At 44.3% G+C, this 27752-nt stretch overlaps 1 protein-coding gene and 1 long non-coding RNA gene across 3 annotated transcripts; both read left to right on the top strand.

Moving 5' to 3' along the window:
- Positions 1–2497: 2497 nt before the first annotated feature.
- LOC141927042 (uncharacterized) lies at positions 2498–8756 on the top strand. The gene is made up of 2 exons (XR_012624276.1): positions 2498–2629; positions 8324–8756. It is a non-coding gene; the product is annotated as an uncharacterized LOC141927042 (long non-coding RNA).
- A 1310-nt stretch (positions 8757–10066) lies between these two features.
- Positions 10067–24616, top strand: SCG2 (secretogranin II). Of its 2 annotated transcripts, none has more exons than XM_074833696.1 (2): positions 10067–10120; positions 22256–24616. In XM_074833696.1, exon 2 carries the CDS (start codon positions 22270–22272, stop codon positions 24148–24150), a length of 1881 nt encoding a protein of 626 aa, XP_074689797.1. In that variant the 5' UTR covers positions 10067–10120; positions 22256–22269; the 3' UTR covers positions 24151–24616. The 2 variants fall into 2 exon arrangements, with proteins under 2 accessions (XP_074689797.1, XP_074689796.1); XM_074833695.1 differs by lacking the exon at positions 10067–10120 and adding an exon at positions 18754–18835.
- Positions 24617–27752: the final 3136 nt, after the last annotated feature.

The following is a 27752-nucleotide window of genomic DNA, read 5'->3' as shown; positions in this document are numbered from 1 at the left end:
TAAGCATACCCTTGGGTGGGCTGAACTGCCCTGGTTTGGGGTCTTTCACAAGCAGCCTGGAAAGACCATTGCACTTGCAGCCAGTGCTGGGTGAGATGAGCCCAGCCCTCTGGTTTTAGTGGTGTCTTGTGTAGCCTTGTTACCACAAGGATGGCTGTCTAGTGTTCAGTATGCTGCTTAGTAACAGTGACAGAGCAACATGGTTTTCAATTGCAGTGGTGGAAAAAACCTCACATGGGAACAGAGGTTAAGGCATAGATAGAGGATTTTAAATTGCAATGGCCTCTCTTTGTGAAATTAGCTGGTAATAAAGGCAAGAATTCCCCTGCAGCAAGAAACACTCTGGGTTTCACCTCTTCCCCTTGCAGTGTTCCAGCAGTAATTAGTTTCTGTAACTACTGGCCCTCAATTCTGGTAGCTTGAGAGTAGGTTGGGGCTGTTGACTGCCAAGAAGAGCTGCTGCATACACGTGAATCTGTGTGTAGCATCATCCCAAGCATCTTCGTGTCTCTGCTGTCGTCAACAGAGAAACCTACCTGAGCTAGAAATATTTTGTATTTGGTAGTGTTGAGATTGTGTTCTCCTCTTGTTTGCAGGTGGGTTAACTCTGTGACCTTAACAAAGGCTTGTAATGCATTAGAATCAATCCAGATGACAACTTGCCATGAACACAACTTTCCTATGACATATCCATATGCAGTCCCTGCATTTCTTCATCTGTCCTTATTCAGTAATATTATGGTGCTCCTATCAGGCAAATACAGAAACTGCTGGAGATCTTGTTTCCCTAATGTCTTCTCCTGATGCCTTTAAAACTTTCGGCTCCAGAGAGCAGCCTGTGTGATAAACAAGCTGACTGTGTGCCACGTGGTGTTTTGCACTACTGCTTTTCTTATGAGTCTTCATGCCACTGAAAGATCTCAAGGGAGATTAATACTGTAACAGAGGCACAAACCAATGCAGATACTTCTGAATTGTTAGTCAGATTATTTACTGCTGTTTTGAACACGCTTTCTTAACAGCAGAAAAAAGAAACGTGTGCCACCAGTATCTGAGCTGTTTCTTTCGCTGCTGTCATTAAGGAGACAGAGCTTGCAAACTGGGCTGTTTTGGCGTTTCACTAGAATGGATGGATTTGACTTGTCTGAGATACAATTTCTCTTGGCGCCTATCAGAGGAAATATCCATTTATCTTGTGCTGTGCTAGCGGCATGTCATGTAGTGGGGACAGCATGTATTATTAGCCCAGCTTTGTACCCCTCCTGGCATGCATTAATCATGCGAGTTGTGGTGGCTGGGTTATGAGCAAGTAATCCTGTGCTTGTGCTTCCAGTTTCATTTCTGGGTGGAGACCAGCCTGGGAAACCGTAACATAAGTGCTCATGTACAAAAAAGTCCAGCAGTCCACTGTGTGCTCCAGAGGAGAAACAAGTACAGTGCTGCTGCTGGGGCTGAGGAGGGACAGGGCTGAAGCACGGGTGCCCCAAGCTCTCTGCTGAGCCGTGGTGAGAGAGGGCAATGTCTGCCTCTCTGCTCCATCCCCCTGGCCCACTCCCTGGGGTTGGGAATCAGGTCACTGCATCGCTCAGTACCCATGGGTGCACCGGGAAGCAGCAAGTGTTCACACCAGGGGTTCTTCCTCAGCTAGAGTCTAAGTTTCTGTGTTCGCTTACGTGTGTTTCTAGGGGAGTTTTCACAGAGTTGAGATGCTGGAACTTAATAGTAAGTAAGAGAAACAAACAAGAGAAACTTGTACGAGAAACAAACAAGCCAGGATTTTTGTAGGCTGTAGGGCCATAGCAAAGTAATATGTGTGGATGAATCTGGTTGCCATTGGGGAAATGCTTGGGATTTTTTGTACTGTTCTGATTCGGATGTTGTGTGTAGCTGAAGGCCTCGTGATTTTGAGGAGCTGTGCGGTTTTGTCTCTGTAGGAGAGTCTGCGCTTTGGAAAGGTTGCAACTTACCTTGATACTGAAACATGACTTGCTGTTACCTTTCTCTTCCTCTCTTCCTTCCCTGCTGCACCAGGGAAGGGAGTCCTGTGGAGGAAAGCTCAAATACCCTGGTGATGAGTGAGGGGAATGTTAGCACCTGAGGACATGCTGGGACCTGCCCCTGTGCAGTCCTGTGCAGTCCGGGTGGGGTGGACCCGAGTCAGCTCTGGTCCAGCATCCGCAGAGCAGTGCTAGCACCGTGCTGGATCTGCTGCTTGGCAAATACACAACTGTACCTGTCTGCAGGGATCAAATTCTCCATTTCCCAGAAATTCTTTAATTTGGGGGAAAAATCTGGACATGCAGATATTCATTAGGTCCAGGGGTGCTTCAGCCATGTGAATTGTGAATAAAAAAATGACACATGAAATTCTAGTCACTAGAATGGGGAAATAAAAGGCAACTAATCTAGAAATTATTGATTTTTTTTTTTTTTCCTTGGTTAATATTTAGCCACCCCTAGCTGTGCTTGAACACAGTGGTAAACACAAAATGTGAGACAGGCAATAAGGAGTAGCTGATCTCATTTTAACATCCTTTAATTAGTGCAGAAAGTAGCCTGTCGACCGTATCTGAAGTGGAAGGGCTGCACGCTGAAGCGTTCACCGGAATGAATTAATACGTGATTCCAGGTGAGGCTGTTTCTTTCAGTGCTGTCAACAGTGAGCCCTGGGGAGTTAGTTCTTTCCAACCGGATGACAGCTAGTGACAGATTTCTTAATATTCGTTACACTGTTGATGCCTTTAACTGTACAGCACATCAGGAGAAAAAGATTCAGTGCTCTGAACAGCTGAACCTGGCCTTTTTGTCCTCACCATTTGAGTTTAATGGTATAGCTTAAAATGTAAAGCCTGTGATACAAGATCATCAGAAGTCCTTTAGTTAGACTGTAAACTGCCATATTTTAAATTGCTTTAAATTCATCGTGCTTCAGAGCTAGAATGAACCTTAATGCCACAATGCTATAGAACACAGAAATGTTTGCAGGTAACTTCTGTACAAAACAACTGTGCCTGTTCAGGCACAGTTCAGGGAGCTATTCTGTCACATTTCTAATTTTTTTGTGGTTTATTTTGAGCAGTTTTCTATCCTGCAAGATGTTTCCCTCCCTACCTCTCAAAACCTACTGAAAATTTTATTACATGTTTTATACTAAAGGGGCCTCCCAGTCTTGAAGAATGCTTAATGTTGTGATGGGCAGGGAAACTTATCTGTTCTGCAGGGAAAGAAACCAGGGAAGTGATCTGCTGAAGTCACTGCAGGAAATCCGTGGCAGATCGGGAAAGACATGCTCTTGGTTGCCCTGCTAACGCATCTGACCAGCCTTGCTCTCCAACTTGCTATTTGAACTTGTGTGTTAAGCATCCCTTACGCTGCAAGGAAGGCTCTTCATTACTAGGAACAAGCCCTGTGCCTAAGCCAAATGTAGTGAATTCTGGAAAGAGAAACCCCACAACTTTGGGTGGATGTGCCTTCAGATATAGTGCGACAGAATACCCTCTTTTCCACCCAGAGATATCTCTGGGTGCCCATGCAGCCTCTGCAGCCAGCGTGGTAACATGGCAGACCGCTGCTGCATGCTTCTAGCCAGCAAAAAAAAAAGAGCAGAACCTGGAGCCCCGTCATAATTTCACTTTGGAAATAACAAGTGGTCACTGTGTCTGGAAATCATCATCTGATTTATTTTCAGTGACTGGGTAAACATATTGCTGCATTTTGTGTTACAAAGGAGAACCTGCTTTCTGTCTAGGCTCTTCCTCTTGTAGATTGCCAAGTGTTAGCAGAGACCTAGTAAAGGCAACTCTTAGAGGCGTTTCTTTTCACTGGGATGTAGATAACTGTGGAAGGATGGTTGTAGGTGTTCAGGACTGTCCGTTGGACCTTACACTCAGAGACACTACATACAGGCCGAAAGGCTTACTTTCATCTCTACTTTAATCACTGCTTAATTTCTTCAGAGTCTCCATCCAATCTGAATCCCTTGGCTGCGACACAGGTGAGTGTTGGAGAACAACTCTGTGCTTTGCCTTAAAACATTAGAGAGAAGCTACTAGTTGTCCTGACAAGTATTTCAAGGTTTTCCAGCCCAATAAACTTGGATGATATTACAATGCAATGGCTGAAGATGGTGTTTTGCAAGCATTACTCAAACTGAAAACACTTTTTTACAAGTGAATGAAGCCAGCTCCATTAAACAGGCTTCCCCCCCTGGCTCCAAGAAGTTCCTGGTAATGGTAATACTGAATGTTTTGATTCTGTCTTAAAAATTAATTTCTGTAGTATCAAGAGGGAGAAAATACTACAGAATCACATAGTTCCAGTAAAGTGCATGCGAGAAGGGGGCTCTGTTTGCAGATAGAAGATATAATTGTTATTGAGAAAGATCAGAAGCAGCCCAAGAAATATAGGACTGAAAGTGTATTTGACAGGAGGCAAAGACAGCCATTGAAACCAAAAGTCTCCCAGCTACAGACATTCAGTGCGCTTGTGATCTGGATCACCTAATTCCATCTGATAAACATTAGCTTTAGTCTAGGAGTGTTTTTTTCCCCTCTGTCCCATAAGAACAGTTTGATTTTTCTGGCCCATTTGCAGCAGCATGCAATAGCAATGTGTGTATCTTAAGATGTTGCACAGGCTTTGACATCCTGGGATCCTGGCTATAGGTCACAGCTTGGAGCATTGACAGTATCCAGTAATGAGGCAGTGCCATGTCAGATACAACTGGATGAGTTATTTGTAGCAAACAACTGGTTTAATTTCTTTCCCTCAGTCCCTGAATGATCTACTGTGAGGTTTTGACTGCCGGAGATCTGCGTGTATGAAATGACAATGACTGTTTTATGCAAATTGCTTTCATGCTCTGGATCGCCCATCAGCTATTCAGAGAAATTATTTCTCATTATTTGTTATTTCGGCTGAATGACAGGCCTTGCAAGTCACGGGGTGTTGAGCCTGATCCCTGAGTGAATAGCTTCCGAACTCATATGGAGCTTTCAAAATGATCTTTCAATAGGGCTGTATGCATGCTCTGAGCAATAAACCCTCATGCAAACAGATTTGCTGTGTTTTCCTCTTCTGTCCCGCGTTCTTGTCGATGTTTGTTTATTGTCGGCAAGGAACGGGAGTGTTCCCTAGCCTGTAGGGCAATCAATTGCTTGTCTTCAGACAAACCTTTGCAAGTGCTTCTTGCCAGCATTTTCTTGACTGTAAGTACAGGACACACTGGTGCAGGAAGACAGGACTGAACTGGCAGGCAGTGTGGCAGTGGTCAATGGATGACCTGGCATGGGTTTGCTGATGCAAAACCATGGTGCAAGACGGCAGGGCTCAGGCAGTGTCTCTGCTCCTGCGGGCAGCCGCCGGCGCAGCCGGGCTGCAGTGCTCACACAGCCCAGGCCCTGTCTCTGCCTGGGAAGCAGTCAACATTTGCTGCGTTCCTTATGCAGTGTTTCAGCAAGAGGTTGTACACGAGAGAACTACATCATTTGTGACAGTTGTAGCTCTAAATAGGAAATGATTAATATTTCATGATTATTTTTCTGTAAGGCGTGATTCTTGGGAGAACGCATCAGTCTGACTTGCTGGAGAGAATAAGCCTGCCTTGCTTAGCTTCAGATCAAAATGTAGTCAGGCACTGCATGCTAATATACCTATATTAGATGAAAACTCTCTGGCTGGCTGACTAATGCTCTGCTGCCAATATGTCAGTATAAAAATGAACACTTAAGTTTTAGAAACTTCTGCTTCACTCGTCAGACTTGAAGGTTAGCACTCTTTCTGCCTTTGTCTTGTGCACTTTTAATCTAGGTTTTAAAACAGTGCAAGAGCTCATGAATGTCAGATAACTGCATCAGTTGCAAAATCTTTGATTCTGATCTTTCCTTATTTACTTATTTTTCCCTTTCTTGAGTCATAAGCAAAACTCCTTAAAATATTTCAGGATTGCACTAGAGAATAACAAACAATTGGCCAAGGAAATGTTCTTGTATCTGTGACACGACTTTTCTGTGAAGGTAGCTATTCAAAATGCCTCAAGGTAAAATATATTGGCAGATATCTTACAGGACTTTTGTTCTTATAATATTAATAGGATGGTCCCAGAGTTACTGTTAATTGGCAGCTAGGCCTCCAAGACTTTGACTTATGCCCTGGACTGCTCACAAGAAAGTCTATAGGAAGGTCATGAAAAGGTTGGTAAGAAAAACGTAATGGAAGCCGCTCTTCTTTTTTCTCTGCAAGTCGTTCTGTAGGAAAACTTATACTATATTGTGGTAGGATGCTGTTAAGTGCCATCAACTGGGATGAAAGAAACAGTGAGACAGATTCCTATTTACATATATAGGGTCTATTCTTTAATCTGAACTAAGTCAGACCAGAAGAAAATGAGGCTAAAAGATGATGTATATTCCCACAGACTAGTATAATGGCTTAATCCTCGTGATAACAGCAATACTGGAACATAAATAATTCACAGCAGATTCTGCTGGTCCCAGCCAGGGTTTCATTCTGTTAGACACAGTAGAGAATACTACAAAAAACATGATGAAGGAGAGTTAGGATTGCAGAGAAAACATGTTAGGAAGTGTCAGCATTAAGGTGATCTGTGAAATGTTAATTTAACACACTCCCCCCCCATGCAAGTGCTACACTTATTCTTAATTACAGTCACGTCTACTCGCTCTGTCTGTGCAATGTGGTGAATATACTTGGTATAACCAAGCAAAACAAGGACTCCTGGTTCTTTCTAGGATGCTATTTTAGAGTTGGATTTAGTTTTATATCACAGCTGTTCCAGACTTTTTAAGGGCTGTTGGTAGCCTCTAAATAAAGCAGAAGGGAATGTGTAGGAATGGCAGCTACTTTGCAAGACAGCTCTACATTCACAAGACACTTGAAAATAAGTTTGGAGAGGAATGATTTACAACACTAGAAGTACTTTGAGACCTCATTGAGAGACAGGGTCATCTCAGAACTTCTGTCCGCAGTATCCAAGGTTTCAGGGACTTAGAAAACTACATAGCTGAATTGCTTTGCTTTTTTTTTCTGTCTAAAAAAATGGATCAGACAACCCCTTTGGGGCGTGTATAATTTTCTGCACTTGTGGGTATATCCTGTGGTATTGGATGATCCATCTTTTTTAAGCTAATGCAGCTGATATGTCAGGCAAGACTTGCTCAGCAGTATTAAAATTCATTTTACTTTATGAATTTAGGACTTACATCAGCACAACGCGAAGTATGAATTCAACAGCTACGCCGTAGGTTAGAGTAGTCTTCAGATAATAGGCAATACAGCCATGGGAAGATACTGCATTTATCAGTGGATTGTGGGCACCTTTGTAGATGTTGCTTTCAATGATCAATGTAGCAATCAAATTTGCAGGCTTGTTTTATGATCTGTTTGCCTGAAAATCATTGTTTGGTTGTTTGTTTCTTGGGATCTTTTCTCTTAAACTGTCATTGCTTGATAAAAGGAGGGGTTGTACTTGGTTGTAATGATTATAAAAGGGAGGTTTGGTTTGGTTTTGTCTGATGCCACTGGCACAGAAAAGCCTCTGCAGTTCTTTTTGGTTTCCAAGTTAATTCTGTCCGGGTCTTGTCAATAGATGGTCTCTGAGCCCTGGCTGTCGAAGCAGCTGTAACAACATAAACTTAGAATTAAGAATGGTCAATAGTAGTTAAAAATCATGGTTAAGGGCTCTCATTCGGCAAACACTGACTGCTGCTCAAAGCACTTAGGTATGTATTTATTTTTTGCACACTCCAAATTTATTTGGTCTTACTACAACTGAAGCATATACAAATATAAAATTCTATTGTTTTACTGCTTTTTTAAAGCAGCTATAATTCATATATGTACTTGGTGGGTAAAAATCAGGGAACAAACTGCAGTTGTATGTATGGATTTACTTTTGGGAGCAGGTTCTGTATTTCTGCTTCCCTGCAGGTTAATTGTGCTGGGATTTGCTCTGTTGTGCTTCTCACTTCAACTTATTTTTCCCAAGATTTCTCTTATATTATAAGCCTCATTTCATACATTTAATATGACTGTTCATCAGCCTAATTACCCTTTGGTCCCCCCACTTTGGCACAGACCCTGAAAGAGAGACTCGGTATTCCTGCCTCAGCTCCTGCACCATCTGGTCTTTCCAGCTCAGAGCCCCTGGCCGTGGTCTCCAGAGGAGCACACATCTTCGCAGCTGTGCTGGCTCACATGTTGCAGCTGCAGCACTGACAACTGGAATGTTTCTTTCTCTTCCCAATTTCTGCTGTGTCTCCTCACGTTACAGTTCTTCTTTCCCATTTCCTCCTTTTCTGTACAGAATACCTCCATGCTACAAAAAATATAGTAAGATGGGAATTGACGTCCTTCACAATGCCTAGCAGTGAGAAAGGAAATCCTTCCACAGGAGCTCAGGGAGGAATGCTGCTATACAGGACCAAGTCTGTACCCACCAGCCACTGCTGGGTCCTTGGAGAAGAGAGGATGAGGAATGAGAAAAGGACCTTCGTGCGCCAGGGTGAAAACCAGCCAGTGGAGGCTTATACAAACAGCCACTGATCCGAGACAGTTTCTGCAGCTGTAGGCTGAGAGAGGCGCCGAGCAGCAGTATGATGCTGTGTGGAGCACAGTGGACATCCGCTGCATCAACATCAACAGGCAACAGCACAGCAGGAGAAGCTGAGAAGATATCACTTCAACAGACATATATAGTCATGACTTCCTGATTAAAAGCAAGCAACATCAACCCAGAAGGGTTGTGTTTGGTTTTATTTGTTTGTTGTTTGTATAATAATATCGTGAAAGTTATGTAAAATTGAGAACCTCATCAATATTACATCTGCAACAGATGGCGAAAACCTCCCTGCATGGACAAGTAATCCATTTAGTTCTTCAAAGATCACCAGTGCCAGATGTAGTATCTGGCCTTTTGATTCAGCTTCAAGATACGTTAGTGGAAACCCACAGCCAGCCAAACAACTCCCTGTTGACCCCATGTCTACGCAGGACCATATGCAAGCCACGCTCTAGGTAAGGCTGACAGTAACTCCTTGAGGTGCTTTGCGACCTGATTTTAAACAGCTGCAATGAATTGCTTTGCCTTGAATTTCAAACAGTTTCTTTTGGGTGAACCAGAACACTCCTATGGGGTCCAGCATCGCGCAGAATGCAGTAGATACAGATGACAGGATACCTGTCATTTTTCCAAAGATGGCCACAGAGTCCTTGGGGGACACAGCTTGCCTTTGTAAGCAGCTCCTGGGCTGTGCTCTTCTGTGTGTGCAGACCTGCTGCTGGTGGGATGGACCTAGGGTGATGGTTTGCAGCACAGTGGCAGTGCAGCAGCAGGCCTGCTTCAAAATAAAGTTAAGAGCTACAAGTCTGGTGGAAAATGTATCATGCTGATCCAGATCTTTCCACACCACGTTGTCTTGTACAGGGGGAGATCATCACTGAAAATTGTGTTGGTTTTAGGGACAGGTGAAGAGTTTGCTAAGGTGGTGAAATAGAAGAGGTAGAAAAATTAGTGTTAACAGTAAAAATGGACAGACCTGAGTCTCATGAGCAGCCCTGCCTCTGGCCCTACGTGGCATCCCTGCGCCTGAGAAGTCTGCTCAGTCTGTGGAATGAGAATAGCACTGGGGAAGCTACTGCCAGCATCACATAAATCCATGTTGCTACCATCAGGCAAAGATAAAATAATATTATCTCAGTTGTCACAATGCTCACATGATGCGTGTGGCAACAAGTCGGTTTTCCACACTCAGTTGAAAAGCCCTGCGTGAAAGTAAGAAGGCTTTTTCAGTGTGAGTGCTTGCAAATGGAAGCCAATAACTCAGTCCCATCCTGCTGAAAAAGTGCATTTCCCGCAGCCACAGCCCTGCCTGCAGATTCTCACTGGAGTAAGCAGTGTCTATAGAGTTCACGCTTGATTTTCAAATGTATCCGGGAGAAAATTTCCGGAGTGAGGATGCTGCAGATTTAGGGTGAGATACAATAATGTGTCTGTTTACTTTCAGATTTGAATCCTATTGAATCTGAATTATTAGCCCAGCACTCAAGCAGCTATTTTCATGAGAAGCCTTCTGTTGCCTGCAGGGATCCCTGGATACAAATGGTTTGTTTTGAGTACATTTCATTCAATTGGAAAAATAGCTTATGTTTAATATTTTATAAAAGAGGCTGTGTATTTTATCTTTGCTAGTACAGAATCTATGCTTTCCATCTACTCGTTAATTTTTTGCTCAATTCTTTCATTGTTTCATTCTGAGGCAGAAAAAATGATCTTGCATCACATAGTCCTATCTTGTGCTTAAGCTGGAACCGCTCAGCAAGATGCCTGTAGCCATAAGCTGTTTGGACTCATATTCAGACAAGATAGTGCGTGGGCTACTTTCTCACTGGGTATTTGTCCCTTCCTCAACTTACTTGTTATGGTACCATTTTCCTACCTGAAAAAAAGCTGGCCAGGGGGTTGTCACACATCTGCCTTTACCCAGTGGTGGTATCTCAGCCTGGAGCATGTTTCCATACAACCCAGCTGGTGGGTGGCTGGGTGGGTTGGCCCAGGGTTTGGAAGAAGAGCAAAACAGGAGCCTTGGGGCTGGGAAGGGCACTCAGCCCCTCTAAAGCACTTACCAGCGAGGTGTATCAGACAGAAAGCATTTACCTTAGGGGAAAATCGCAGCATTTTCTCCTGATTATATGGATTTTACTTGCCAGTCAAGGCTCTGATAGCTGAGAGAGAAATGCAAGACTGCTATCTAAAACAGTTTGGAGGTCCAAGCAAAGGTTCTTCCCGGCTTGCAGAGGTGTCACTAGTTGTCATATAGATTGCAGCCTGTTGGGGGAAACAATGTCACCACTTACATGTTGGCTTTTGCTTGGGAAGGGAGCAGCCTTCCTAGCGCTTTTTTTCTTAGCCCAAGACACCTTTCCAGGAGTGAGTGATAAGAAAATTATATATGTTAACAGAGCTCTTAATCTTTTCAGTGGACGGATGTGTTGTGCCATGTCCCCAGCTGTACCCACCCTCTGGTTCCCACCCCGCCCCACGTTGGATGGAGCACGGTGACTTGTCCACATGCACTTACGCAGGGTGGCTGCTCCCAGACCGTGTTGCTTGATTTCTCTGTCTCTTGCTGTTCAGAATATGCCTCCTGCATACCTGGGCATGGCATTAAATCCTCTCCGTCCGGGGAGTGGCTCTGCCAGTTGACAAATGGGCTGCACTGGAGTCCTGCTCAGCTGCACGAGCCACGGGGCACCCCTGACCACAGGCCAGACCACAGCCCAGCTGCTCGGAGCAGCGAGGATGGCCAGGCAGGAGGCTGCTGCAAGGCTGGGGGGTAGATGATCAACCCTCTGTCTCTTCTGCTTTTTGCATCAAGGTTCTGGACTTGCCTTGATCCTACAATCCCTAAACTAGCAAAGCTGCCATTGAAGCCAACCAGCTCTCCCTGGCTGTGTATCCTGAAATTCAAAGTACAGTTCAACCCTAAATGCTAATGGGGTAAATATTAATAGTATAACCACACAGGATGATATGAATTTGTGCTCTCGTTTTGATGCAATCACTCATGTTTATGTTGAATTAACTTTTAATTTAATATATATTTTTAAAAAAGGCCCTGACATGAAGTGGTTCTGCCTTGTCCACATGAGCTACCAAATCAAACTGTTTGCCCTCTTCTTGGTAGATATTGTCTCCAGGAAGAAATTCTGTAACATTGGCTCTGTGCTGTGCCTTGCACTGAGTCTCTTTTTTTCTATTTTTGTCGCATTCATGACCAAATGCTAAATTTGGGTTTGACCCAGATCTATATAAATTACTGTAGCAATAGGGTTGGAACCTATGTAGGCACATACTTAACTAATCAAAGAAGGACAAACCTATGGCCACAAAAAAGGCTGTAATGGCACTGGTGAAACTAATGACACTAGCAAAGACAAAGCAAGAGAAAATTGTGATAATGTTTTATTTCAAGGAAACAGAGCATGGCTTCCTTCTTGCCCTCCTAGTTTTAGCAGATAGATTCTCACACTCCGTGTTGCTAAAGCACCTGTTGCCCTAATGGTTTGGGCATGGAAGAACATTTGCCCACATGAAGTAATGCAAGCATGCTAGTTCATGGTTTGAGAATGGTTGGATTCTCAAAAAGAAAAAGGAGTAAGAACAGGAGTGTTAATTTTGGAGTGGCAATTTTGCTACTCTGAGTCCTGTCCCATGTTGTCAGACAAGGCAGCAGGTAACAAAACGGAGGTTTTGTGCCAGAGACAGGGAAATCCAAAATCGTGGAGGTTTTTCATGTTTATGAGTGATTAATGTGAAAATTAATGAGGCTTTAATGTAAGGGATAGAAATGGCTTAGCCCCAAGATCATAAAGTTTCTGCAGAGCAGAATTGCTGAAATGATTTAGCAGAGGACTAAGTAATGTAACTAACCTTATGCACAGCTGTGAAATCACTTCTATCTGTTTATTTAAAATGGAAAATCACATAAATGTGTGTACAGATCACAGTTGTGCCAACTTTTTTCACTCCCATGTAAAACCTTTGTGTTCTCTCACGGAAAGACATCACTGAAGGTCAGACTTGGCTGACCCAAATACCCCAAGGGGTCCAATACCCAAAGTCCAATACCCCTCACACCACCCATGGAGCTTGACATGGGTGGGTGGCACTCGCCTGGCAAAGCAGAGGCAAACCAGTTTTGCTTTCTGTAGTTGCTGGTTGTTGCCACAGCTGCTCTGAAGGGCTTGGTGGTTTTAGTTAAGTAATCTCTAATCATTTTGGGTGAACCTGTGCAGTTTCTCCAACTGCCAAGCCATGGTTGCTTTGTCTCCTTCCCCCAGCAGTGGGGAGCGGTGCAGCTTCTCAAAAAGATACAACGTAGTTACAAGCAATCATCAGTTTTTTTCAACTCGACTTTGGCAAAGGTAAATTGGCTGGGGCTGGAGTACGGGCTGCATCTTTTGTATCCTGATGACGCTAAAAGTTGCTGGGTCGTGCAAAGTCTTGTGAGTGACGCATTGTTAAAGCAGCTTGTGAGCAGCAAAACTTCCCTGAGCACAGCGAACCCCGCTGCTGAGCTCCTCTGGGTGTCAAGGAAAACGGAGCCAGCCCCACGCTAATTAAAACTCTTTTCTCAACTTCTGCTTGGCAAGGTGCAAAGAAATCCTCTTTTCATGCTCAAGGACTAAAAATAAATCCTATTTTGGGTTTCAGAAGCAGCTGCATGACTAAAATGAGCCGTTTGGTTTCATTCATGTTTGCTGTCTATTAATCTGTTCTCCTCACCCTCAGCAGGGTATGACTCAGGGCTTCACATTGTCTTCCTCCCTAAACTATCTGTGTTTTGACTTTAAATTCTGCCGTCTGACGCAAAGCAGTGCTGAAATCATGACAGTTTGATCCAGCCAGCTCCCAGGAGGCTCTTGATCTTTACTGGCTGGTAAATGTAGCACTCGGAACAGCTATGCGGAGCAGATATTGATATTTTTACACCAAATGTTGGTAAGCAGATGTCACAGGCTTGTGAAAAGCCTTGAAACTCCACGGAAGAAAATATGTGAGTCTGTGTGTGGGGGAGGCCTGGAGATAAAAATAATTCGGTGGTTATATGTGAAGACATATTCCTTAATCTGTTGGTGTTTTGCTATTCCTGTTCATGGTACTCAAACTGGAGGCTGCACTGGAACAAGTATAACAGTAAACTCTTTCCCTGTTGATTCATCTGCTGCTTTTACATGGTCCTTCCAGTGGAGGCTTCTCACCTCCTCTAGCCCTAGCTGAGCTGGTAGGGCTCACCCACCTGCCATGAGCAGAGGGTCTGTGCCATGTGGTGGACCCCAAGCTTGAGGCATCCTACAGTAAGTGTAGGTCATGGGGCAAGGAGGTAGGAACGGTGAGGCAGCAGGTCTGGGCTCCTCCAGCAGTCACTGGAGAAAACAAGAGGCATTTCCAGGGGTGACAGAGCCCTGAGGTGGGACTCACAAGCAGGCACAGCACAGCTGATCATTAGGAGACCCCAGCCCTGGCGCAGGAAAGCTGAGCTGCTGAGTCACTGTAGGTGCAGAGCAGCATTTCCCATGACAAATCACCACCCAGTTCAGTTTGCCCTAAGTGGTTGTGCTGCAGGCTGAGCAGCTGGGTCGGGTGGCTGCTGCAGGCAGGCTGGTGGGCACACGTGGAGGGAGAGCCCGCAAGGCGCCCTCGGCGAGGCAGCCATACCGTCTTGGCCACCTCCTGGGGCTGGGCACCTGCACAGGCCCCTGCAGAGGGGCCGCTTGCCCGCCCGGCATCAAGGATTCCTCAGGCGTACGGGGTCCCAGGTCTTAACCAGCGCAGGGAGGGTAAGGGGAACCCCACCCGAGGCACAAGAGGCTTCTGCTGAAATAGTGACACTTGCAAGGTTGTTGGTATGTCCACCTTGCAAAGGTGGATGTACACCCATATCTCGGAGGTCACAGTCAAGTCTTGCTGTAAGGCTCCTCTTCCCAGTTAAATTTTTTACATGCAGGCAGCCTGAAATCCTGAACATGTAAATGTTGGGAAAAAGTCAGGTTTTGTATTTTTTTGGTTCTTAGCAAACTCTCTTTTTGAAATGTCCCTACAAAGAGAGTAGCAAACCTTCAGGGAGGCGTGTCGGTCAGGCTGGCATTGAACCTATTTAATCTCATTGCAGCATGGAATAAAGCCCAGTGATCTACAGCCACCAGACGCTTGCCTTGACATCCATGCTTTTAAAGGACTGTGGTTACGAACTGCAAAGCCCTTACTTTTCCTTACAGTGTTATATTTTCCCCTACCCTTACAGCTTTGGTAATGAAATTTCAGCCATTTATTATGTACTAAATTTAGGGAGGCCAAAAATATTTGCATACAAATACGTTTGATCTTTGAAGCATGCAAAATGAGCAAAAAATAACAAGTCTAATGTTGGACACTGGCAGAGTTCAAGTATTTTAAAATTAAAATAAATTAATCTATAGCTGTGATGGCAAATGAACTTTTTGTGAGGAAAGAAAACCTCCCACTTCTTGTTACATACAGAATAAATGCAGATATTCAAGTCAGATATGGACTGAATTTTAAATGTGACAATGGCACTTATTCTTCAAGAAATGCCATGTCTGTAATGAATTGTAAATTATTTTTAGTTGCCACTGGAAACAGAGGAAGGGGGGGGAAGTAATATTGACACAACCATGCTTTATTTTTAAGTGGTACTGATCTTTGGTGACACCAATTAGAGGAGGAGAGAGCTACAGCTGAAGTGAACTGCACAAACTGCAAACTATTTTGGTCTTTAGAAAAGAGCTACAACAGCCAGACAAACGTGCTGCCTGCTGCTGCACGTTACTGCTGGGATGGTCGTACCATCAAGATTGTCATTCTGATCCTCTATGTGAGCTGGACACATGTGGTGGGAGGCAGGTCTCACCAGGAGACCACGGTCCATGGACAGTGGAGGTTCTTGGCACCATCATCCCAGCAGTGCTGGTGCTGTCCCGGGGACTGGGCACAAGGGCAATGGCACCAAGCCCCACATCACACCTTGCTACCTCCAGAAGGCAAGTTGTCTGACTTTCTTTCTCCATTAACGTTAGGGACGATGATCTTCTAGCTGGGTATGACACAACACAGTGGGCTAGAGTCCTCTTGCCTCTGTTCCCTGCAGTGAAGTCGTGTGTGTGTCGTCCCCCCCCCCCCCCCATGCCCTCTTTCTTATACGAAATTAAATAAAATCTCTTCGAAGCTTTACTTACTCTTAAGTTAGAATGCAAGATGCAGGGTTGATTGATTAACTTTTAGCTTCTCATGATGCATAACTGTGTAAGGGAGAGCATGTGACAGGGCAAGCTGTTCAGAGAAACCACTGTGTTTATTGCTGGTCTGTTCCCAGGATCCACAAAAGGATTGTCAAAATGCTCTCAGAAAAACAAGATTACTGAGCTCCTCTGGTTAAACAGTTGATACTGAGCTAGTTCTAATGTAATTTCCTAAAATTCAGAAATGCCATGATGTGGTCTTACTCTTGTATAAAATGCCATGGAACTTCTAATGACAGAACAGATCAAATTTTCTGTTGCATGACTCAGTCTGAGGAAAAGAATGCCATACACTCAATATGACAAAAAAAAGAGTACATTCACTAAGGTCCTCCTTACAGGACTCTGTTTGCAATCAATCATAAGCACAAAGTCCAGGCAACAATTTTTGATATGGAGTAAAATTGACAGCTGAATTGTGGATACCCTTTGGTAAATTTTATCCACTGAACCCAAAATAGCCACGGCAGAGACCTAAGCCAAGTGTCTGCCTGATTTCACACGCTGTAAATCTCAAGTGAGTGGTTAAGGAGCAGAGGAAGGAATCATGCTGACGTGCCAATTAATCTGTGTTGTCTGAAATACACACTGATGATGAGGATCAGGGATAGATGGATGGGGGGCAGCAGGACATTTCATGGGAAACAATTTGCTAGATGAATATTAGGCGTTTGGTGGCAGAAGGCACAAAACAAGAGTCTGTTGGAAATACCTGCAGAGGCACAAGAAAATTCCTGAAAATCTGGATTTAGCATTTTTCTTCTTGTTTTTTGTTGTTGTTGGTTTTTTTGTTTTGATCGCAGTGACTATGTTCTCCATGGACTAAGGTGTATTAGCAATAACAATGTCTGCAACTATATGTTTTGTGGGCATTCAGAGCCTTGCTGAAGGGGGATGTGGTGTTCAGCAATACCACTCCCAGCTGCTCAGGGGGAACTTGGCCCTTGCTTTCTGCTTACTGCAGCAGATGCCTTTCTGTTTTCCTTCTACAGGGATGCTATCAAGGGTCCAAATATAACTTCTCTTTTGGCTCTTTTCTTCCTGGATCCAGTGATGAAAGCGAGCATTTTGGATGGTATCTGGGGCCTGAATAAAGCTGCTGATGGAGAGTTTCAGCACAAAGACTGGTCCTATATTTTACTCATAAATCTACGTAAATGAGAGGCTTCCAGATCTCCATTTCAACTACAACAAATGCAGCGAGGACAGTCCTTTTGTCTGTGTTCATGGCTGCAATTATTTCTGCCTTGCTGTTCTTACGACAATTTAATTTTGTAACGTTTATTGGTTTGGAAGGTACATTCATCCTAGTTTTTTGCATTTTGTGCTGTAAAAGGTCAAAATTGTCAGGAAAGATTTATTTTTGGGGAACAGGAGTCCTTATTTAAAAGCCAAACTAAAACAACCTTTCTGGAATAGAAAGGAAGCAGAAGAAACGAGCTAAACCCCAGAGCAGCAGCTGGAGCAACGTGTTACATTTCATGCTCTCTGATTTATGGCACAGTGGTATTTACTCACCCTAGTGATCTAGGCGTGCAAGAACTGGCCTTTTTGCGCCTGGAGTGATGAGAATGGAGTTCACACTGCGAGGGCATTGCCAGCAGTGCCTGGCAGTGGTGCAGAGGAGGGCAGTCCCTCTCTGGCTGCATCCACACCCCGGGGAGTGGGGCCGAAGCCGGAGCGCAGCAGCCTGGCCCTGGTCCCACGCCGCAGCCACCGGCAGAAGCAGAGCCCTGCAGGGGTGGGGTGCTTGCCCCCTCCTGCACTGCTGCCCACGCGCCCAAGGCAGGGAGCTACCGTGGATCCTTCTGCCTTATCTTTCCCCCATGTGCTTCAGTTTTTCTATCTATCTATCTATCTATCTATCCATCCATCCATCCATCCAGCTATCTATCCACCCATCATCTATCCATCCATCTATCCATCCATCTGTCTATCATCCATCTATCCATCCATCTATCCATCTATCTATCTATCATCTATCTATCTCAGGCGTACAATGGAGGGGTGTCACCCCTGCCTTAGACACACACACACACCCCCCCACACACCCCGCCCCCCCCCCCCCCCCCCCCCCCCCCCCCCGCCCCAGGAGCACCCAGCCCTCAGTGGGGTGCTCTAGTGTGTCGAGAGCTCCTGGGCCTCCAACGCTGGATGAAGAGGCCAGAGACACCGTGAATTGCTCCTACCCTCTGACAAAGCCCGATCCATGCTACAATGGCTCATTCAGTGGATTAAAAAAACAAAATCCACGCAGACTGTAGCTTTGAAAGGCCAGCTCCTGCAGAGGGCATGGGCACAGTTAGGCGCACACACGCCGACCTTTGTGCCGTGCTGCCTCCACACATGGTCTTCCTCGCAGTTTGGCTCACGCTGGCCTCCAGTCCCCGCGTGCCCCCCGCTGCGCTCCTGTCCCCAGACCCGGGCGTGTGCCCTGCGGCTGGCTGGGGCCCTGCGGCTGGCCGGGTGGGCACCCACAAACCCGAGGTGTTGGTCAGCTTGGTACAGTCCCTGCCTCGCTGCTCCTCGCCACCCCCTGGTCTGTGGGAGCTGAGAAGCAGCAGGCACTGACTGTACCCTCTCTGCCTGTTTTCTTTCCATTTTACCCCTTTCTTTCCTTTTCCCCCCTCTTTCTTCCTTCCTTCCCCCCCTTCTCTTTTTTCCTTTTTTTTTTTTCCTTTTGTCTTTTTTCCTTTTCTCCCCTTCTTTTACTTTCCTCCCCATTTTTCTTCCCCCCTCTCTTTTTGTCGGGGGCCCCTCCCCTCCCTCCCCGTTTTTCTTTGCTTTTGTATCTGGGGGGGTCCCTCCGGCTGCCCCCGGCAGGGTCCCGCCGCCCACCGCCCGTTTCCCGCCGGCGCGGCCCGGCCGAGGCTCCGCCGCGCGGGCGGGGCGCGGAGCGCGGTGACGTCAGGCGCGGCGAGGGCGGTATAAGCGGGCGCTGTCCGGGTGCTGAAGGCGGCGGCGGCGGCGGCGGCGGGAGCGGGCGCGGCGCGGGCAGGTAGGGGCTGCGCGGGCTCCGCCGGGCGGGCCGGGGCCGGGGCCGGGGCCGGGGCCGGGGCCGGGGCCGGGGGACGGGACCGGGGGGGACCCTTGTGCCTCGGCTGCCCTGCGGGGCTCAGCTGCCGCCCGGGCAGGCAGCGACAACAGAAAAAGAGGGGAAGTTAACAACGAGTTACGGCGGAAAGTTGATGGGGTTGTAGCTGATCTTTGCAATTAATATATGTCTATAAAATATAGACCTACACCTCTCTATATTACATATATATATGTCTTATCAGCATCGTTCGCGGCCGAAGCTGGGAAGTAGAGCGTTTCTCTTTGCGATCGCGTTCAGTCGCGCTGGCTCACCGACATGGCACTTCAGCCGCCTCAAAATATAGGAGGAGAGGTTACCTTGGGCGCAAACACAGGCTGATTAACGCTCCAGGTGTATACCTATACAAACAGTCATTACACTCACTCAGAACTGCTTGGGGTTTGGGCTTTTTGCCCTTCTCCTCACTCCATCGTTATTTTGTTCATGTTTTGAGTCCCCTGCACAGGGTGAAGGGCTTTTAAAAAAAGCAAATTTACTGCAGCCGTATTTATTGCAAAAGTAAATGGCAGGAAGAGTGTGTGATATATTTCTTTATTTTCCTTATGGAAAACTGCTGCCAGCTTCCCCCTCAGACTCTCAGGGCAGGGACTCATCTATAGGAAAGCTTGAGTTTTCATTGCAAATTTTCGCTGGAAACATTACATTCACATCAGAGACAAGTGCTGAGAGAGATCGAGAGAGAAAATTACCGCTACCATGGAAACATCCCAGAGAGGAGATTTATTTTTTTGTCTGTTTTGGGGGGAACTTCTGTCAGTCTGCATTGCCTTTGTACATGTTAAATTGTGACTCGATTTTCTCATTTTCTAAAGAGGAACTTTTACATTTGTTGTCCAAAAGATGATTATCCTGTGTGTTAGGTGCTAATAGAGGAGAAAATATGCTCCCCATCTAGGCTAGCTTCACAGTTATCCATCTGTAGACAAAACAGCCATTTTAGCATATTGTCCTCTGAGAGGCACCGAAGGGAATGTTTTACTATAGACCCTAAAGATAGTCTAAAATGTCCTCTATTTTCCAAAAAATATGGACCTAAAGTCTGAAAGACTGGGGAGGCGTACTCTTACCCTAGATAGCACAGTATATTTAATGACAAGATTTTATGACCTGAACTCCAAGCTGTTAAAAGAAATCATTCCCAAATCCATTGGACAAGGCTTTCAAGTATCACCTACCAATAAATTAGAAGTGAAAATTGATCCAGAGACAAATGCACCCAAAATATGTCCAGAGGAGCCAATGACCTGTTATTCCCACAAAGGCAACATCCTTGTGGAACACTAAGCTAAACTTTGCCTGGCTATGCGCATTTTTATTTTAATGGGCTGCTGAGGACTCTTACAAAGGCTGTAACAATACATAATTGTGTGCAGGGAGGGAGGGTGAGTTCCTGGTCTCTGTGAGTGGGAGGTGCCTGGCAGATAATTATGGAACAACTCTCCCTTCCCCCATCCCTCAGAAAGGACAGTTTCTCATGCACTAATCAAACTAACTCTGTTAATAACCAGTCTCTCTGCTGGAAAGAAAAAAAAAAAATCTTAATTTTATTTATTTGCTGCAGTAAGTAGCAAAGTGCTTTTTTTCATGGAGATAGACATTTATGTATAGGACTAGCACCTTTTCTGTGATGGAAAATGAAGCGATGCGTTGGCTTTGTTTCAGGGCAAACTCAGATCTGGAGGGTGGGATCTTCTAATCAGCTGTTCTGAACTAACCCTTTGTGAAATCAATGCCCAACCCTATCCAGGCTTGAATAGTCAGAAACGTTTAGGGAAATTGTTTGCTGTTAGCTTACCCAGGCATACTGAGGGGAAAAAAGCAGCTCTCTGAACTGATACTGCTTTAATTATTTAGTTAAGTCACATTATGTTAGGAACAAAAACTGAGCAGAAAAATCTACAAGTGAGCTGAAATGAGCATATTCATGCTCACTTTCTGCTTATAGCAGTGGGTAAATAGTGGTATACATAGCTCTTTCAGTCTGTCATGAATCACCGACATCCCAACAGGATGCTTTTACCAAGACAAAAACCAAAGGAACCAAAATAGGTCAATTAATCAAAGTGGTTTCTATCTTTATCATTTCTTTCTCATTATTGTGCTTTATTTGTTAATGTAACTGAATCAGAAGAGAGTCTCACGGCCCCAGCGCATCAGTGCCTGAGCATCTCCTAGAAAATGAGTGACGGCAATTTTTCCCTTCACTGGGTGGAGGGTGCTCGGCTTCCCGCAAGACTGGGCTTGTGCAGCTGTATCCTCATACGCAGCAGTGCTGTAATCTTCTTAATTCGGAGGCATATTTTCCCCACTTCTGTTCCAGACTTCATTGTTGGCTGGCGTAAGCTGGGCAGACTGACTAGACATGGGCTTCTACTGATCTATTCTAACTGAATTTAGCTCACTTTTGCCAGTGGTCACATTTCTGCCTGTCCTGGGACCTGATTCAATTTCTGCTGAAGTGAATGAATGAATGAAATCACCACTTAGAACCTACCTACTTGAGCTCATTTCCAAGATGGGTTTTAAAGGATTCAGTAAAATTATATTTTATGTTTAAGATAAATTACGGTTTGCCCTTCATATAGGGGATCACTGCCCATAGGAAAATGGTTCACTCATAGAGACTCTTAACTAAAACTCACCTGTAATACAAATAATTTTTTTTTAATGAAATAGCAAAAGAGAAAGTAATAACACTAACAGTAATGACAGAAATAAACTTGCAAGTCATTTTATATGCCATGTTCTTCACTCACTACATTAATTTTATTGCAGTCTAGCACCATTCAGCAGTATTACCCTGGCATGAAATTAGATGCCCCGTGGAACAATCTCACAAAATAATTCTGTATGCAGTTTTAATATTAATATTTTGAGTGGCATTTAAATATATGGATATACTGATTTTACCATTTGAAGCCTTCATTTTCATAATCAAAATGAGATCTAGATTCTTCTATCAGCATTTCATGAGCTACACAGGATTTATATTTTATACTTTGGTGCTGCCATTGGGAAATTGATGTTCATACAGTACATTGAGCATTGAGATAAGAAATTTCTAGCATAGGAAACCAATAGTTTCCAGTAAGCTGAGGAATCATAGGAAATATTCAGAAAATCTCAAATTTCCACCAAAATATAAGGCTTCCATGTATGAGTTATATTAGGCTTCCATAATTAATAAAAGCACGTGTATTACTGGGGGTATTCTTCATGATGAGTTCCAGTTTAAAATAACAATCTCTATTTTGCTTCTCAGTTTCCTAAGTTTGTCTCCCTATTAACTGCTTCTTTTTTCTTCTTCTTCTTTATTTCAAGGAAATATCTTAAATATGGCAGAAACTAAAACCTTACAGCTTGGAGCAGCCTGCACTCTCACCTTTTTCTTTGTCCTAATCTGTTGGGTTGATGCAGCTTCCTTCCAGCAGCATCAGCTGCTTCAGAAAGATCCAGACTATGTAATGAAAAACTTGCAAAGGTTTCCAAATCCCGATATGATCAAAGCTTTGGAATACATTGAAGATCTTCGCAAGCAAACTAACAAGGGAGAAGGCCCTGATTACAACTCTTATCAAAGTGTCCCATATCTCCTGCAACAGAAAGAAGGCAAAGATCAGGTTCACCTACCAGATAATGTAAGGGATTCTTTGACCGAAGATGAGTCCCAATGGGTTAAGGTAATGTTGGAAGCCTTGCGGCAAGCTGAGAAAGAGTCAAAAGTTGGCCCAAAGGAGAATAAACCTTATGGTCTGAGTTCAGATAACAGCTTTCCAGCTGGAGTAACTGATGATTATGAGGCTTACAAGTGGCCTGAGAGGTGGCAAAAATATCTCAAAATGCCGCTTGGGCACTATGAAGACAGTTCGAGAGACAGTCCTTTCAAGCGTACTAATGAAATAGTGGAAGAACAATACACACCCCAGAGCCTTGCTACATTGGAGTCTGTGTTTCAGGAGTTGGGGAAGATGGCAGGACCTGGTAACCACAAGAAAGAAAGGCTGGATGAGGACCAGAAATTGTATGCAGATGATGAAGATGATGTATATAAAGTGAATAACATTGCTTATGAAGATGTGGTTGGAGGAGAAGATTGGAATCCCATAGAGGAAAAAGTGGAAAGTCAAACCCAGGAAGAGATAAAGGACAGCAAAGAGGAAATTGATAAACATGAAGAGGAGATTGATGACGAAATGAAAAGATCTGGGAAACTCAGCTTCCTTGAGGATGAAATAAGAAGAGACAGTAAAGGTCAAATGTCAGAGGATGTTTCAAAGCTAATGAATTATTACCTGAAGAGGCTGATGGGCAGTGCTGGGAATAGGAAATTAAGGACTGGAGGAGAACTTGAGGAAAAAAGAGCACCTATGTTTTTGGATAAGCAACTTGATCCTCAGTCTATAGCTCAGCTGATAGAAATCTCAAGGAATTTGCAAATTCCTCCTGAGGATTTAATAGACATGTTGAAAGCTGGAGAAAAAAAGCAGCTTCAGAGTGAAAGGTTGGAAGCTGAGCAGGAAGTAGAATTCCCAGAAGACCTCGACGAGATCACTGAAACCAATCTAGGACAGAGTGATATATTTAAAAATAATGTAAACTCTAAAAATGGGTACATGAAGCAGCCTCCTAATGTTATTCCAGAAAATCTACCTGAAGACCTCAATATTGAAGATATTGTCAGTCTTCTGGGAACTGACAGTTTAGCAAATCAGAATCCCTCCTACTTACTAAATCGTCTTAATCAAGAAAATGATTTGCCAAGACTGTCTTACATTCCCAGAAGATTGAAAGGACACCCATTTCCTAAAGCTGCCTGGATGAACGATTTGGAAAGGCGACAAATGGAGTATGAGAAACTGAATGAGAAGGATGAAGAGCTGGCCGATTACTTGGCAAAGGTGTTGGCAAACTATCCCGAAGTTATCAATACGAACCAGCTGAAACGAGTCCCAGTTCCAGCTTCTGAAAGCAACCTGCAGGAAGACGACCGGCTGGAGCAGGCCATCAGAGAGCACCTAAGTCAGGTGGGACCACAGGAGGCTGCGCAGTTGGCTTCACTCAGCAAAAGGCTTTCCATGGCTGGGGAAACTGATGACACGCAAAACAGGCAGTATCTGGATGAGGATATGCTAGCAAAGGTGCTAGAGTATCTAAAACAAGAGAAATCAGAGCTTGAAAGAGATCACATTACTAAACGGGCAATGGAAAATATGTAATTGTTCCCCAAATATTATTTCTCTTCAATGTGTTGACTTCTATCCCAATTCAGTTGTGATTTATTCCCGCTCTCCCACTAAACAACCTATGGTAGACAACTTACCATTGAACAGTCTGCATATCTTTCTCAGAGCTGTTATATTGTTTATTGATATACTTATATATGTTATAAATTATGGGGCAAAAACCAAATTGCTTCAAGTGTTTTAAGAAACAATTTAATTGAATCAAGTAAAACTATAACATGTAAACAAACAATTTGCATTGTTAATAAAACATGATAAATGAAGAGTGACAATTATAATTTGGAATTTTTAAGATTAATTGGATTATTTTGTTACTGTCTGTAGTGGTTTTTGTGGAGTATCGAATAAAAAATAAAGCATTATATATATAGTTTTATTTACAAGGCTTTTTCTATTCAGTGTTTTATTGTTGATGAATAAATTATTTCTGGACAATAGACTGTGTTTCTTTGTGGCAGTTGATAAAGTCATACTAATTTGAAAAGGAAACATATTTTTACTTTTACAGACAACTCTTCTGGAGTCTATTATTTTATCGTAGAATAAGTTGGTAGCAAATACTTCTGGTTTTCTGGGCTGTAAGAACACTGACTGGCATTATCTTTAAGAGCAGTGTGTACCTGAAGATCTTGCTGAAGTCAACCAGGGCAGTAATTGCATTACCTTTTCTGAAAATTTGGCCCCACATAATTAATGATTATGTATCTCTTGACAGTGGGAAGAAGATAAATGATCTGGCCATCTAAGCCAGGCTTTATGATGAAAGTCTAAAAATATACAAAATTGAACCTTTGCATGTGAGTAGCAGCAGCTCTGGGAAGCTTGGCAGATGGGTTCCTCACCATCTCTCACGATGGCTACCACAGAGAAAGAGACAGGCTCCAAAGCAAGGCAAGCATAGAACTCACCCTGTAGGTAACAGCTTTTTGTCTAATGAAAACATTATTCCCTATTTCATGAAACAATCATTACATGTGTACATAAGTATACACAGAACCTTTATTATTCACTACATTACCTGGACACTTGAAATGTCTCTTGAGCTCCTGTTAAGACCTGCAGTGGATGTTCTGGAAAAGCTCAGGCTCTTTTACAGAAGGAAATGTGCTTGTGTAACTCTGTGAGTCAGACATGGTTTTCACTAGGACAGCTCAGGCATAAACACTTCCAGGATTATAGTTTAAAAGTGGTTTTTCCCTGTGGTATTCTTCAGCAACTCATCTCCGCTAAGTGGGGTGGAGATGATTTTTGGCAAGGCAGTGTTTTATGAAGCAAAGTACAAAGGCTGCAGAAATAAGACTTCATCTTCAGTGTCACCATTACCATGAGCAATTGCAAACAATAGGAGTGCAGTCAGAGCTCTTACTTTGGTCCACAGCAAAATCCTTCAGTTTCTTGTTACTTGGATGAGTCAAAACATTGAACATTAAATTGAAAGAAATACGGGTTAAATTCACTTCTGTACTCTAAAGAAGGACAAAGCTGTTGCCATTCGAGGTGTATTAGCTTGGGAATTTGGAATCACTATTCAAAACAAAATTCTGCTTTAAACAAATAACATTTTTAATCACCTTGATTCCTAATACTGTTATTCTCCTTGATCCTAATACTGCTCCTGCAATGCTCATAGTCCAGAAAATTTTCTTTTGTCAAATCAGTAACATTTAATACTTAAATATATAAAACTGGGGAAGAGTAATAAAAAACAACTGAGACTTAACTGAATGTTTGCTGTTTTCAATGAACAAGTGTCACAATTTTATATTTGCCTTCCAAGGTCGTATTTTAACAGGAAACTTCACTTACTGCCATTATTCAGAGTACCAAAGCCTGACTCCATAGCCAGTTTGCTAGACACTTTGTTTTTTCCAGGGCTGTAGTTAAATGTCTTCTTTTTCTTCTCTTTTCTTACGGGAGAAAAGAATTAACTCACATAAATATTTTCATAAAAGGAAATAATGGGCAGGCAGAGAAGCACAAGGCCGTGTGAAGGCTGACGCAGGCGTTGTGCCGCAGGGGACAGGTGCTGGAGGGGACTTGGCAGCCGGGGTCACAGTGCTGGCTCTGCTTGCATCTGGCTCTCCTGGGCGTAGTGAGGGCACCTTCCCACCACTTCGTCTCACGTACCAGGTGAGGAATGGTTTGTCAATCTCTGCAGAATACCTCTCCCAGAAGAAGAGGTTTTTTGGAAAGGGTGGCTGCACAGGCTCTGCTGCGGTCCAGGGACAACGGCCCCTTGGGAGCAGCCTGCTGTCCTGCAGCTGAGCTCAGTGAGGGACCAAGGGCTCCGTGATGATGACACAGAAGGAGTCATGCTCCTGCAGCCTCCCAGGCATGGGTATCTCATATCTCCTGGACATGGCTGCGACCTGCGTGCTGTAGCATGGGGCTTCCACTGTGGAGCAGCCAGAGGCTGTGCAGGGCTTTGGGCACTCACAGCTTCGATGGAGGTGTACAGTGGTTGCAAACAGGCTGTTCAACACACCTAATAAACACCATCATGATACCAGACTAAATAATTCAAAATATCTTTAGCAGGGCTTGGGTAAAGCTCACTGAAGACAACAATCTTCTCCTCAACTTCTGCACAGACCCTGAAACAGCACATTTCTCCTGCCTCAGACAGATCAAAGCATGAGCAGGATAGCAAGGTGGCTCTGAATGTGTTTGCTTGTGTTTTCCTTTAGTAGCAGTAGCCTTGAAGCATGTGTGTGTACCTCTGCCCTCCCCAGGTCTGGGCAGACAGTGAAGTCACACATCAAAGCTAACACCTGCACCACTTGTGCCACCACACAGCCACGGTACAGTGCATGTTTTTGGCTTTGTTCTCATGGCTAAAATAGATACAAGTTTTTTTTTTCCACAGTGAAAATTAGAACTGCTTCCCCCCGCCCCTTTTGCTGCCCTCCTTTCTTTCAGTGGTGACATACAATGGTGTCTTAAAAACGAGTTTTTCCTTCCTCCCCTCCCCAGCGGTTGCCGAGCCACAGGCACGGAGGAGCATCACCCTCGCCCCTCCGATGCAGGGCCGAGCAACATGTTGCTATGGCAGCCGGGAGGCAGCTGTACCGCCTCCCAGCATCACATCGCAGCGCTGAGGAAACGAAGATGAGTGCTATGAAGTGCCATCCTTCACTTCTGCTTTGTCCTAAAATTGTGCTTGGATGGCCTCTGCCACAACCCAGCCAGCCCTGCCGTGGGTCTCCACACTGTGCTGATGCTCCTCTTTCCCTTGAGCTGATACTTGTGGCACCACAGTTCCCCTAATGCTACCAAAGGTCCCCAGACCCGAGTGCCTTCCTAAGGGACTTGGCTCAGAGTGTATTTGAGAATCTCTTCAAGTGGAAAACAAAACCATCAGGCAGTGGGATTTATGGTTTAAAGAGTTTGGAGTTTTTTAAACTCAATGTAAACGGTTGACGATCAAAAGAGTGACATCTTACAGCAGGTATGTTAATGTAGCATGCTGTTATTATTCCTACTTCTTTAGCTGCTCTCATTTTTTTCAAAAGAATGATTCCAGCAAAGGGACAGAGGTTCACAGGTCCCTGTTTCAGCCATTATTACTTGAACAT

Source organism: Strix aluco, chromosome 9 (genome assembly GCF_031877795.1).
Source record: "Strix aluco isolate bStrAlu1 chromosome 9, bStrAlu1.hap1, whole genome shotgun sequence".
NCBI lineage: Eukaryota > Metazoa > Chordata > Aves > Strigiformes > Strigidae > Strix > Strix aluco.
This window is presented reverse-complemented; position numbering and strand designations above follow the sequence as displayed.

Excerpts from the sequence above, each read along its gene's own strand:
- SCG2 (XM_074833696.1), top strand. The coding sequence starts at position 22,270 with ATGGCAGAAACTAAAACCTTACAGCTTGGAGCAGCCTGCACTCTCACC.